The sequence below is a fragment of the Drosophila arizonae genome, chromosome 2 (assembly GCF_054131065.1).
Source record: "Drosophila arizonae isolate 15081-1271.41 chromosome 2, UAZ_ARI_1.0, whole genome shotgun sequence".
Classification (NCBI taxonomy): Eukaryota; Metazoa; Arthropoda; class Insecta; order Diptera; family Drosophilidae; genus Drosophila; species Drosophila arizonae.
In genome coordinates, this window is record NC_142922.1 from 5,763,968 (window position 1) to 5,777,739 (window position 13,772).

The 13,772-nt window shown below is 49.4% G+C and overlaps 1 protein-coding gene across 2 annotated transcripts in view; it reads right to left on the reverse strand.

Annotated features, from left to right (window-relative positions):
• Positions 1-13,772, reverse strand: part of Bicra (BRD4 interacting chromatin remodeling complex associated protein) — a 52,794-nt gene that overhangs the window by 6,137 nt on the left and 32,885 nt on the right. For both annotated transcript variants that reach the window (XM_018005620.2, XM_089472930.1), the window contains 4 exons: positions 7,689-7,855; positions 7,348-7,611; positions 3,014-7,094; positions 59-2,951 (listed from right to left, as the gene is read on the reverse strand). In XM_018005620.2, coding sequence (XP_017861109.1) covers positions 59-2,951; positions 3,014-7,094; positions 7,348-7,611; positions 7,689-7,855 — 7,405 coding nt within the window. The remainder of the gene's footprint in view (positions 1-58; positions 2,952-3,013; positions 7,095-7,347; positions 7,612-7,688; positions 7,856-13,772) is intronic.

Consider the following 13,772-nt stretch of genomic DNA (forward strand, 5'->3'; position numbering starts at 1 on the left):
AGTGCATTGAAGTTGGCCTCATTTCTTTAAAATCGGCATTTGTCAACCAACTACTCACAAGGAGAGGCGTGCAATTTTTGGTTTAGGTGTTGGCAGCAGCTCCTCCGTCTTGGGCAGAGACAGACCCGGCAAAAATACAGGCACTGTGGGCAGCGTTGGGGTAATTAGATTACCCAATGCTGGTGTCGCTATTAGCGACGGTTGTGGAAGCGGAAGTAGCTGTTGTTGTTGTTGCTGTTGCAAGTGCTGTTGCTGCTGCTGCTGCTGCTGTTGTTGTTGGTGTTGTTGACTATGTAACTGCGGCTGGGGTTGTTGTTGGATCTGCTGCTGTGTTTGTTGTGATTGTAGTGGCTGCAGTTGTTGCGGCTGCAATGGTGGCATTGACAACATGGCACTGGTGTTGCTGTTGCTGCTGTTGTTGCTGTTGTTATTGGTATTGCTGCTGCTGTTATTGCTGTTGCCGTTGCTATTGCTGTTACTATTGCTATTGCTATTGCTATTGCTGTTATTGCTATTGGATAAAAGATTCGTGGCGCTGGCAAAGATGAGCGGCGGTGGTCCATTTTTGAGGCAGGCAGCAGGCTGTTGCTGCTGTTGTTGCTGCTGCAGTGGTGCAGAGAGAATATTTGCTTTCTGTTGCAACATATTGACTGTTGCAGTCGATTGTGGCATTTGTTGCTGCTGTTGTTGTTGTTGCTGTTGTTGTTGTTGCTGCTGTTGTTGCTGCTGTTGTTGCTGCTGCTGCTGCTGTTGATTGGCTGCATTAGCTTTGCTGCGACAGGCTGCTTCCTTGACCTTGGCCTGTGACGCCTGTTGTTGTGGCAGGTTGCAAATGGACGCCGCTTGCTGCTGCTGCTGCTGTTGTTGTTGCTGCTTCTGCTGTGCAAGCTTCTGCTTGTTGGCCAATTGCTGTTGCTGCTGATGTTGCATGGGATATATGTGAATACGTTGAGCAACATTCAATTGCTGATGCTGCTGCTGTTGTTGTTGTTGCTGCTGCTGTTGCTGCTGCGCATTGTTGGGTACTGACGTTGCTGTTGTGCTGGTGGTAGAATGATTGTTGGGCTGCACCACATTTGCTAAAATAACACCACTATTTGTTGCTTTCAGAGTATCTGCAGACTGCTGCTGCTGCTGTTGCTGCTGCTGTTGTTGTTGTTGCTGTTGTTGCACCTGCTGAAATTGCTGAGGCATTAGACTGAAGCTACCGTTCGCATTGGGCGTGGGAATCATGCCCTCCGGCGTCGGCACCTCCTTGCCCGAGGCCAAGATGCGATGCTGTTCCGCAAACAAACGCTGCAGCGCCACATTGATCTCCGCATCTGACATGGGCTTGTTGTACATGGCGATGGCTGCTGGATCCACTTCTGGCGAGATGGGCAACGTGGGCACAAACGACTTGTTCTGCAGCTTGATGGTCAGGAACTGAATTTGGGTTTGCACCGTGCGAAATACCTGCTGCATTTGAGGTGTCAACTGAATCGTTTGCACTCGCGAAATTGTGTTTTGTTGCGGCTGTTGCTGGGCTTGCTGTTGTTGCTGCTGTTGTTGTTGCTGCTGCTGCTTTGGCTGTTGCTGCTGTATTTGCACTGGCAACTGCAATTGAGTGACAGCTCCACTGTTACCACCACTGCTGACCACCGCACTGGGCGTCGATGTTGTTGCTGTTAAGCTAAAGCTGCCACGTTGCTGTTGCTGTTGCTGCTGCTGCACAGTTACTGCTGTGCCTAGAGATTGCTGCTGTAGCTGTTGCTGCTGCTGTTGTTGCTGTTGCTGTTGCTGTTGCTGCATGGGCGCCGTGACGCCCACCAATTTGGTACCGCTTGTTGTCTGAAAGGGCTGAATGCTATTGCTCATTGTGGTGGTTGTTGTTGTGGTTGTCTGCCCGCCGCTGCAGCTGACAATGACAATCATCTGTTTGCCGCTCGCAACATTCGGCTGCACAATTTGCACCGGATTGTTGTTGGGCTTCTGGGACAACGGATCCAGTTTGGGCATTGGCTTGACAACGCTGGCATTCTTTAGGCTGTTCATCTCGGCGGCCGTGGACGTTGTCTTGGGCTTACGCACCGGCTTCTTTTTGGCAACGGCACCCGTGCTGGGCGCTGTTGCTGGCGTACTGCCTGCTCCGGCGGCCTTTGCCGGCTCCAGCTTAGCTTTGCTCTGGTCTATGATGGGCGCCACATTGGCCACCTGCTTGGTGACCGTAGTGGTGCTCGTGGTGGTGCTGTTGCTGGTGGTCAACGTCGTGGTTGTTGTCGTGCTAATCGGCAAGCCCAGGCTAAGGCCATGCCCGTTGCTGATGGGCTGTATGGGATGAACGATCTGCTGCTGTGGCGGCTGTGGGCGCAATTGAATGGGCAATGTTGCCGTTGCCGTTGCTGTTGCCGTTGATGTGGCTGTTGCTGCTGCCGCTTGCTGCGCCAACTGTGTGGGTGGCAGAGGATTCACATCGTTGAAGTGCAGCTGACCCAGCTGCAGGCACTGCGCCAGCTGCTGAGCATTGATGCCCGCGGGAGCAATCAGCAGTCGCTCCGTGGGCCCAATCGACGCTGTCGTTTGGCCAGCGCTGATGGCCGTAATCTGATTGGAGACACTGTTCAGGCAAAACAGCTGCTGCGTGCTGGGATCGATGGGAGGCAGTGCCACATAACGTTGTGCATTGCTGGCTGTTGCTGGCTGCTGCGACGTCTGTTGCTGTTGTTGCTGCTGCTGCTGCTGCTGCTGAGGCTGTTGCTGCTGCACCAGCAGTTGCGCTGTTGACGGCAATTGTGGAAAGGTTAAAGTTTCGCTAATCTTAGCTGGCATGCTCGGTGGTTTAATTGCATTGGTGGTGTTGGTGGGAATGCTGCTGCTGCTACTGCTGCTGTTGGTGCTGCTGGTATTATTGTTGCTGCTCAGCAGATTGCTGGCGTGTGCGGCGGGCGTGGATAACTTTCGATTGTTGACAGCTGGAATGAGATGAGTGTCAATAGTAAGGGCCAAGCCAAATAATGTAAACAACTTTAAATACCTTTGATATCGCTCTTGGATGTTGCCAGTGGCTTTGGGGGATGCGCAGCGGCTGCGATTGTTGTTGTGGCTACCTGCGCATGTTGCTGCTGCTGCAATTGGAACTGTTGCTGTTGTTGTTGTTGCTGCTGCTGCTGCTGCTGTTGTTGTTGTTGCTGTTGTGCTGGTTGTGGCGGCGGCGGAGTTGGTGCTGGTGGCTTGCTCGTGTCCATGCGGGTCGGCTCATTGATGATGGTCACATTGGGCAGAGCGCCCTTGAGCAATGCCTGGAGTATGAGCTGCGATTGATGATCCTGCGGCGTGTTGGGATCATGCCGCAAAATCAGTCGCTCGCAGTGCTCCGAGACGGCCAGCGTTAGGCTGCCCGTCAGCTGGGGCACCAGCGCTGCTGCCGAGGCGGGCGAACCCACCGATATGGACACGTTGCCCGGCATGCCGGTCAATTGTGGCGGCAATATGGTAGCACCACCGGCCGTGGTCACCGCCTGCATGGAAGCTCCCGTCGACGGTGGCGTGGCCTGTGGTATGGTCACCAATTGCATCTGACGGCCATCGCTGGACAGCTTGATTGTGGTCGTCTCGGGGGCAGAGGTTGCTGTGGTGGTGGCTGCCGTCGGCTGAAAGACGAGCTGTGCTTGTGGTGTGGCAGCGGTGGTTGTCGTCGTTGCCGTTGCGGCTGCCGATGCCACTGCACCACCCATCACTGTGGCTCCCGGCGGCAGAATGGGCATTATTTGAATCTTATTCTCCACGGCACTGCCGATGGGCAATGTGGTCTGATGGTGGTTCTGCACCTGCGAGATCTGTATGTTGCCAATCTGGCTGGGCACAGTTGTGGGCGTGGCGCTGCTGCTGCCGCCGCTGTTGCTGCTGGCAAGGCCTAGGCCGTGCGGCAGCAATATGCTGGAGCTGCAAGCACTGCTGCTACTCACTGGCGTTGTCAGGGTGATGGTGTTGACGGTGTTGACACCGCTGCTATTCCCACTGCTGCTAATGGTGGTTGTGGTGGTGTTGCTGCTGCCAATGATGCTGTGCCCAATGTTGTTCATGCTACTGCTGATGTTGCTTATGCTGCTGCTGTTGCTGCTGCTGGTGCTGATGATGTTGCCGTTGTTAATGATGTTGCCGTTGAGCGTCTCCTGCTTCTTGGTGTTGCGACGCACAGCGGGTTTGCGGCGCGGCTTCACCGCCGCCGTTGCTGCTGCAGTCGCCGACGACGTTGTCGCCGCTGTTGTTGTTGTCGTGGGCGTGGTCAGCGTTATGCTCGCCGCAATGGGCGCCTGCTGCAGCGTCACATTGCCGATGGTCTGCGACTGTGCTCCTCCCAGACTGAAGCTAATTGTGGGCGCCGGCGTTGTGGTTTGCATGCTGGTGCATATTTTGCCACCAGCTGCCGCTGCCGCAGCCGCAGCGGCTGCCTGCTGGGCGAGATGCTGCTGCGCCTGCCGCTGTATCTCCTCGGCGGTGGGCAGGCGCGGTGTGGACAGCGTATACGGTGGTAAGGTGGCTCCACTGGCAACGGCCGCTGCAGCCGCGCCATCGCTTGGATCGATCTTAATGAGGATATTTGGTATTTCGGTGGCTTCGTTGACCGGCGTTGGTGCCGGAATGGTCAGCGTAAAGGGCAGCCCATCGCTGCCGTTTTGGCTCGGTATGGAGATCATGATATCGTTGGAGCTGGGCGCCGCCGTTGCATTGACTGCCGCGCCCACTACTCCATTGCTTAAGGGCGCCGGCGGCGGTGGTGGTGGCAGTGATTCCTCAATGTGCTGATGGTGGTGGCTGCTGCTGCTGCTGTTGTTGTTGTTGTTGCCGCCACTGTTGCTGCTGCTGCTACTGCTATTGGCCGCCGCTGCAGCTGCTGCAGCCGGTGCGGAGTTTGTGACTGCATCCATGGCATAGTCCTCATCGTCGTCGTCATCCTCCGTGATGCCGCAGAACTTCATCACATCGCCGAGATCGAGTTTGCCATTGCTCGAGCGCTGGATGTGCGTGGGCGGCGGCGACGGCGACTTCACTCGCGCCACCTGCGGCGTGGGCGTTCGCGTTAGCGTCGGCGCTGGCGCTGGCGTCGTGCTCAGCGTGGGCGTGGCGGGTATGGCAATCTTTTGCTGAGCTGTTGCCGCCGTAGCCGCCGGTGGTTTCTTTTTGCGCGGCCGAGGCTTCTTCTTGGGCTCCACAGTGTGTTGCTGCTGCTGCTGCTGTTGTTGCTGCTGTTGCTGCTGCTGCTGCGCCTGCTGCACCTGTGTCTGCGTCTGTTGCAGCTGCTGCTGCAGCTGCTGTATTTGCGCCTGCTGCTGCTGCTGTTGCTGCTGCTGCATCTGTATGGTGGCCATGGCCGCCTGCTGCTGTGCCGTGGGCTGGCGCAGGGGCTCCGGGGTAACGGCTACGGGTACATGCGCCGGAGAGGATTGAGCAAAGAGCTCCGTGGAACTGTTGCCGCTGCCGCCACCGGATGCAGCTGTCGTGGTGGACTGCTGCGGCGGTTGCGGCGTCTGGAAGGCCGTGGCTATCTGCTGCAGATGGGCGCCATTCAACTGATTCAGATTGATGGTAGCACCGCCGAGAGTCTGCTGCAGCTGCGATATCGCCGCCAGCCCATTGGGCATCTGGATCTGAGCAATGCCATTGCCATTGGCAGCTGCCGCTGCAGCCAGCTGCAGATTCTGCAGCTGAGCCGCAACGCTCTGGCCCAGCAACTGGGTGTTGATGGTGGCCGTTGTGGTGAACGGCTGAGATCGTGGCGTTTGCGCTGCCAGCGCCGCATGCAGGCCGCTCAGCTGGGTGCCCGTCTTGATCGCACTCTGGAATTGGCCAGCGGCAGCCGTCTGCTGGATGAGATTGCCCTGCGACGACACTATGAAGGTCGGTGTGGCGGCCGCCAGCTGCATGGTGGCGCCATTGGTGCCCACGATGCGCAGCAGTTGCTGCTGCGCCGGCTGCTGCAGTTGCGGCTGTCCGCGCGAGTTCTGTATGACGAGCGAGGGCGTGGCCGTCAGCTGCGGCGTGGGTGGACGCAATATGAGCTGCACACCCTGCGGGTTCTGCTGCACCAACACGGGCATCTGATTCAGCAATAGTTGCTGTGGTTGAGCTGATGTTGCTGGCAGCAAGATTTGCTGCTGCTGTTGCTGCTGCTGGTGCTGGTTGTTGGCATTGTTGGAGGCAGCGCTGAGCTGCGCCTGTTGCGGCTGAGGCGACTGTGAGATCTGCGGCAATTGTGAGTTGCTTTTGTTCTTCTGCAGCTGCTGCTGCAGCGACTGGGAGACCAATTCCTGCTGCGGCTTGGGCAGAATCTGTTGGGGCGTCTTGCTCGCCTTGGTGTTGACAGTAGACAACGCAATGCCTGTATTGCTGGTAAAGCGTTGTTGCTGCTGTTGCTGCTGCTGTTGTTGCTGCTGCTGTTGCTGCTGTTGTTGTTGCTGTTGCTGCTGTTGTTGCTGCTGCTGTTGCTGCTGCTGATGTTGTTGCAGTTGTTGCTGCTGCTGCAGCGTCGCCTGCTGTGTGGTGGTGGCTATGATCTGACCCTGCGGCCCCTGAATGAACTGGAAAACTTGCTGCGGCGCCTGCTGCTGCTGCTGCGGCCCGCTGGTGATTGTGAACTGTTGCGGCAGCATCTGTACGGCCTGAGGCTGTGGCGTCGGCGGCTTTATGGCCGCAGCAGCAATGGCGTTGCTGGGACTGGGTATAGGACTGTCTGCTATCAGCGGACTACTGCTCTGGTATTGCTGGAACTGCGCCTGCTGTTGCTGCTGCTGTTGTTGATGATGCTGTTGTTGCTGCTGCTGCTGCTGCTGGCTCAGCACCGAATTGGCGCCCTTTTTCGCTTGACCTTTTGGGCTACTAGCCACATTTGCTGTCGTAAACGAAATGGGCGTGGGTATTGCCGTTGCATTCGGTTGCCCATAGCCGCCGGCTACTGTCGAGCAGATCGAGGTGGGCGCCGCTGCGTTGGTGCTAAAGATTTGCTGCTGCAGTTGCTGTTGCTGCTGATGCTGCAGTTGCTGCTGTTGTAGTTGCTGCTGCTGCTGTTGCTGCTGGTGCTGCTGCTGATGCTGCTGTCCCGTCCGCTTGTTGCCCTTCTAGAAAAGTGTAAAAAATCAATTTAGTTGCCACTGTCAAATAGCCAATAAATTGTGTCTAAACTATTAGTTAAATGCGAGCAATTTAATAACAATATTTTGATTCATAGCAACTTCAATAAGCTGTGCATTGCATTAGTTGTGTCTTGGTAATGGTTAATGCAATGTAAATTCGCACCATTATCGCGCATCAGTGCTCCACTTTGATAGGGCATCTTATCTTATCGGGCGAGTGCAGCACGGCTCAACTTACCTTGTTCAGTTGGATATTGTTGGAGCCGACTAGCGTGGCGTTCAACTCAGTGCCGATTGCATTATTGTGTCCACCGGCTGCGGCAGCGGCGGCGGCGGCGGCGGCGGCGGCAATGAGCCCGCCAGCTGTCACGCCAATGACGGTCGTGGCAGCGGCCGGCGACTGGGAGGGACTCGGCTGAAAGACAACGGTGCCGGCGTTGGGACTGCCATTTGTGAACTGATGTATGGATTGTCGCCTGCCAGGCGTCGCCGCCTTGCGCTCCTGCAAAGGATTCAATGATTAATTAATACAGATACAGTTACAGTTATTATGCAGATATATATTATGATGGGACTTACGTGTTGTTCCTGTGGATTGCTGTTGGCGTTTAATGCGTTGCCACCGGCTACGAGCACCACATCCTGTGGGAATGGCGATAGCGATGGTGATGGTTGCAGGCGTGGACTAGCTGAGATCGATGGCGATGGACTGGGCGTCAGAAACGGACCCGGAGGAGACAATATTCCTGCAAGCATACAATAAACAATTATTACACATTACAAATATTTATACATATATGTATATGTATGTATGTATATGTATATGTCTGTCCACTCAGATATATCCGAGTGTATCATAAGCAGTGCACTTATTCATTGTATTTCATTTGGCCACCATTGACCCACTAATGTCAGGGTCCGGGCGTGTTTGTTGGCCGACTGGGTATCGGGTAACCGAGGGGACGCCAGCCGTGGCATAAGCATCGACAGCCATTTCGGGGGCAGCAATCTTGTACGTGACCAAAGCGCAGCTGAATACATCAGATACAAGCGAACGAACACACATACAGAGAAAACGAGCAACAGAGTATCTCCCAGATACACACACACACTCTCGCTCCACACTCACGCACAACCATCAACTTGTGTAAGTGGGTAAAATTGCGCGCCATTTCAAAGTTGTTTATTTTGAAGCTGGAACTCTTCAATTTGCCGCCGGCTGTGCCATCACCCGAATCCCGCTCCTGCCCCGTTCAACAGTTGCCGTTGCCGTTGCCGTTGCCGTTTGCTGCTTGCTGCCTTTGTGCATACAAAACGAAGCAACTTAACACAATTCGAGGCAGCAGCAACAGCAGCAGCAGCCCGATTCAGTGGCTGGGAGTCCGCCAATACATTCACATATATTTTTGGACCGAGCTGTGCGAGTCCAAAACGAAAAAAAATAAAACACACACAGAAACAGAAACAGAAATAAAACCCAAACCAGTTTTATTAGTGCTTGAAAAAGCTCTTCTTCCCTTCACTTCTTCTTCTTCCTTTACACTCTCATTTATATCGATACCCTGCTGAATGAGTTTTAAGGGAATAATTGAGTTATAACTGCTTAAATAACATTAAATATCATTTGTTAATGTTAATGGAATTAATCATCAATCCATTTATGAAAATCGTATAGAAAGGCGCAAGTGAAAAGAGGCGCGGCTGTCAGACAGAGATGGGTAGACCATATTAGAGGGCGACAGCAAGTGAAAGAGTCTAAGCAGAATATACGAAATAGTATAATGATATGCAGATTATATTTCTACAATTATAAGTGAATTTAGGGAATGAAAATCACATATAAATGCAATTGGGCTGCATTATGTAATGATTTATACAAAAATCACAATAAATAAATAATACTACAAGTACTATATAAGTTTGCTCATATAAGTTGTATATACAAAACTTCATACGAAATGAATATCGAACACATATAACAATACATAGGATATCCAATGGTTCCATTTTGCCTTAGCTCTTATAATAAAATATATTCCTTTTAAAGATCATTTTCTGTGAGTAAAATATGTCTTTCAAAAATATAAACCACGGGCAATGAATGATTAGTGAAATATTCGTAAATTTATACATATATGTATAAACTTCTCTTTTGCGAGCAAACGTTGCAAAATTTATTGCTTTGCCGTTTTCAATACATTTCAAGTTAAAGGGAAAGTTTACCAAGGATTTACTTCCTTATTGAGTTGAGTAATTGGATCACTTGGCGAAAATAGGCAATGCCACCAAATTGATATTCAATGGCTAAATCAAGAACATATTGGCATATTGCTCTTGGCACTCAGCTGCCTCAGAGTGAAGGAGACAGTGCCAAAAAATATATATATATATATAATTAATAAATAAATAAATAAAATAATAATAAAAGCTGTTTGATGCAGGTGCTAGCGATTATTGAAATCTGTTTTAAAAATGTTTAACTAGCCGTGCCTGAAGTAGTTTTCCAATTAAAAGTTCAACTTTGTTTTTGTTTTCGTTGTTGCTGTTGCTCACATTGTTGCTGTTGATGTTGCGCTTGTGGCAGCGACTTTTATATATGTATGTGTATATGTACATTGTTTAGAAAATGAAATGAAAAATCAACAACAAAGAGGCGAAAAATTTACATAATACCACCACCATGGATTGTCCTGCTACAACTACTGAGCCACATGCAGCAGGCAGACGGCAGGAGGCAGGAGGCAACATTAATTTGCATAGGGCAAAAATGGAGCTAGCGCGCATGGAATGGGAGCTTGCGCGGAGGCGGCACGGTCGGGCAGACACAAAGAACACACGAGAAAAAAAAAACGAAAAGAAACACAGTAAAATGAGGAATTACGGATAGAACGGCGGCAACAGCAGGAAGCATAGCATAGCGAAGGCGTAGGATAAACGAGCATAAGCATCAAAGAAGCTGTTCGAGACGTTGTCAGCGATTGGAATTGAAGCATGGGAGAAGGCCAAAGCCATGACTGCTCCTCCTCTGTCCCGCTCAGCAATACATATGTATATATTTATGTGCGTGCGTGTATGTGTGTGTGTGTGAGTGTGGACATTGCCGCCATTATCGACAGCCAAACAAAGCCTAAGAAGAATTTAACAAGCGCAACTGGCGACCGTTTACAGCTGCCCAGAGCTAGCAGCGGGAGACGTCGTCTTTCACATCATTCAACATGCACACACACACACACACATACGCAGACAGTGTAAAATTGTCCTGGCAACGTTGAGAGTTTCATATTTTTAGGCACTGGGCAGAATCATTTTGGTCGGTGCCAAAGCTCAAGACGTCGATGTTGGCATCCCAACGAGATGACTGTGCAACCGAGCGTCAAGAGGCGGCACGAAGAAGGGGGCAAAGGCAAAGGCAATGGCAATGGCAAAGCATCTGAAGGTACTGAAGCAACGTTGCCAGCAGCAACGTAAATCAAAAGCCGCGCCGCGTGTGCTCTCAACAACAATGAGTACGCCAAGGGAGGGGGCGGAGGGACGGATATCTAAATATGAATACTGGCAAGCACTTCCAGCTGAATACCTCATAGTTTGTTAGACACTCAACAAACTGTATCGAATTGGGCTCAACTCAAGTGGGGAAACTTGAAAAAAGGGGCAATTTTCCAATAACTCACGATATTCAACCAATTACTATTTAACTGCAATTTGATCAATTTATAATTAAAGTTTCTGCTTTATTTCTGTTATTATAAAGAATTTCCATACTGAAATTACGTACAAATTTATTCTTGCTATACGAAATGAAAAGAATTTAATACGAAAATTGAATATAACACTGTCTTTGTAGATTTAATAATAAGTGAACAAAACAACTTTATGTTATATATAATATATTTCTTTTCATCTCATTTGTCAAGTAATTTGATTTTTGTTAAAATTTCACATTTCCAGAGAGCCATTCAGCAGACGGTTGCAACCATATGGATAGACATACATATATATATATATATATATTATACATATGTACTGTAAGTCTAAATATGTATGTATGTTTATCATGGTAAGCTCAGCCACAAGCGCAAATCATATATATTTTGTTTTAAATTTTATTCAAGCCGGACCAGAGTTACACTAAAATATTTAGTCAATGAAAACTTCCTATAAATTTATAATAAAATATAATCATTTGGTTATATTTATTATATATTATTATATTTATTATATATTATATATTTATATATATTATATTCTCCAAAATCTAAAAGAAAAAAATCCTGAATTTAAAGGCAAACACCTAATATTATGTTTTCATATCTGAAATTAAGCGGCATTTGCTACAATTCAAAGGATACAGTGTGAATGATTTTTTGTTAAAGCTAAAACAAAAACAAGCAAAAGTAAGGAAAGGCAAAATGAATATCGAGTCAAAGATATGCACTTGATATGCACGTACACATACGCCCAGAGAGATGCTCGAAAGTTTGGCTAGCCGAGACGCAGATGAGCGCACGGATAGACGACGAACGGTTGCACGGATGGTTGGACAGATGGATGGATGGATGGTTGGATGGATGGTTGGCTGGTTGGTAGTTAACTGACTGCCCGATGCATGCCAGCCTGCCTGCCCAGCCATCTACTTGAGTGTCTGGCGAGAACAGAGACTGACGCCGGGCTTCGGTTCGAGCTCGGGCTCGGGCTCGGAGGCAGGGCCAGATGTTGCCACATTATTTTGCATTTTATGCAGCAGCATAAAAACTGAACCAAGCACACTTTGGGATAGGGAGGCAAAAAAAAAAAAAAAACAACAAAACCGAGTCAAACGGCGGCTACCCGCGCAGCAAGATGAATCCTATTTACGAGGCAGCACTCACTGGCTGACTGACGCTGTACAACAGTCACTAAGTGTGTATCTGTGTGTGAGTCTGTATGTGTGTGTGTGTGCCTGTGCAATGCATTTGCTCGTGTATCTGAAAAGTTTGCTCTCTGTGCGCCGCTTTGCTGCCTGTCCAAGTCAGTAAAAATTTTGTTGGCACAAAAAAGAAGAAGGCAAAAAAATAGAGGCACAATCGGAAAGGGGAGGAACGCAGAGCAACAACAACAACAACAACAACGACGTGGTAAAGATGCAAAGGTAATGGAAAGTGTATTGCGAGTAGTTTTTGCGCCCGCGCTCAGCAGGAGGAGCAGGAGCAGTACTCACAACTGTCGACTGTGCCCACAATCCGGATCCGGGCACAAAGTCTATCCTTTGGTCCTGCTGTTTCGGCGGCAGTTGATGCCTTGAAGGCATTTGGCTTGTTAAGCAGCATAATTGAATTAAGCTAAATGCGGCACAGCGAGCCAAGCGGACCAAAGTGAAACGGCAAAGAAGTATCTAAAGCAGACGACAGACTCAGATACAAATACAAATACAAATACAAACACAAATACTGTAACAGACACGCACTGGCATATTCCGACTTGCGGAGACTTGTCGCAGAAATATTTGTGCATAATAAATATCTCGCATTTAGGTCGGTGACTCATTTAATTATGCATTCTTACTTAGATTCTCTCAAAATGACTCAACAAACTGTATTAATAAATCATAAATCAGTAAATAATTTGCAATGATTTCCACTTGAGTAGAGACATTTATTTATTATCTAAAGTAGAAAGAGAAGTACTAAAGTATTAGTTAACTTTAAGTCAACTCTTTGATTCCAATTAATTAATTTAATTTGCATTTAATTAATTTAGCTTTTGGCTATCTAATAATGTGTGTATTTTTTAGGGTTTAATACAATTTATTTGCTTGAGTAACTTGTCAAATCAAATTCATAAATGTCAAAAGCAATTTTTGGCCACAGACTCGTCTCGCTGCAGGAGCTCTAGCTCAACTCGTTCGTCTATCCCAGATCTGAATTTCAAGGAATCATGCAACAACAAATTATTTATTTATATGCAAGTGTAAACACACACACATATATACACACACAGTGACACTTGGGATATTCGAGTTGCCGTTGGCTGCTAATGGGAACAGCCATGGAGTTGGCCCAGCAATGGAACAGGGAAGTTAGTCGGGCCTCTGGGTCCACCTTATAGCAACTGTGTTTCGCTCTCGCATGTTTTATAGCTCTACTCAGCTGTATGTGTGTGTGTGTGTGTGCTTATGTGTCGCATCTTTGTTATTTCGTTTATTTGGTTGACTGGCAGAACCTCAGCCTCGCGGCTCCTCCTGCTCCCACAGCTCCTACAGCTTGCTTGCCGTTCCTGCCACTTCAGTGACTCGTAAGTAGGAGCCGTTGTGTAGCACTCAACGTGGAAACGAAATGCTCTACCCGGCTGCTGCTGCTGCTGCTGCTGTTTCTATTGTCACAGTCTGTAACAATAGCGAAACGAAGGAGCCACTGTCAGACTGTCGCACCAATCATCCGACCATCCGACCGTCCGACCGTGTGACAATTCGACCCCAAAAGGACCAAGAGCAGACCGCGGATACAGAGGCAAAGTAGCAGCAGCAGCAACAACAGCAACAACAACAACAACAAGGAGTCTCCTCCAAGCAGAGCTCGCATTTTGTCATCCTGTTTTCTCTTGCTCTGGCCGTACACATGAACTGCTGATGGTGTTATGGCGATATGTCGCTGACTACCGACTGGCGTCCATTGCCACAGTTCAAGT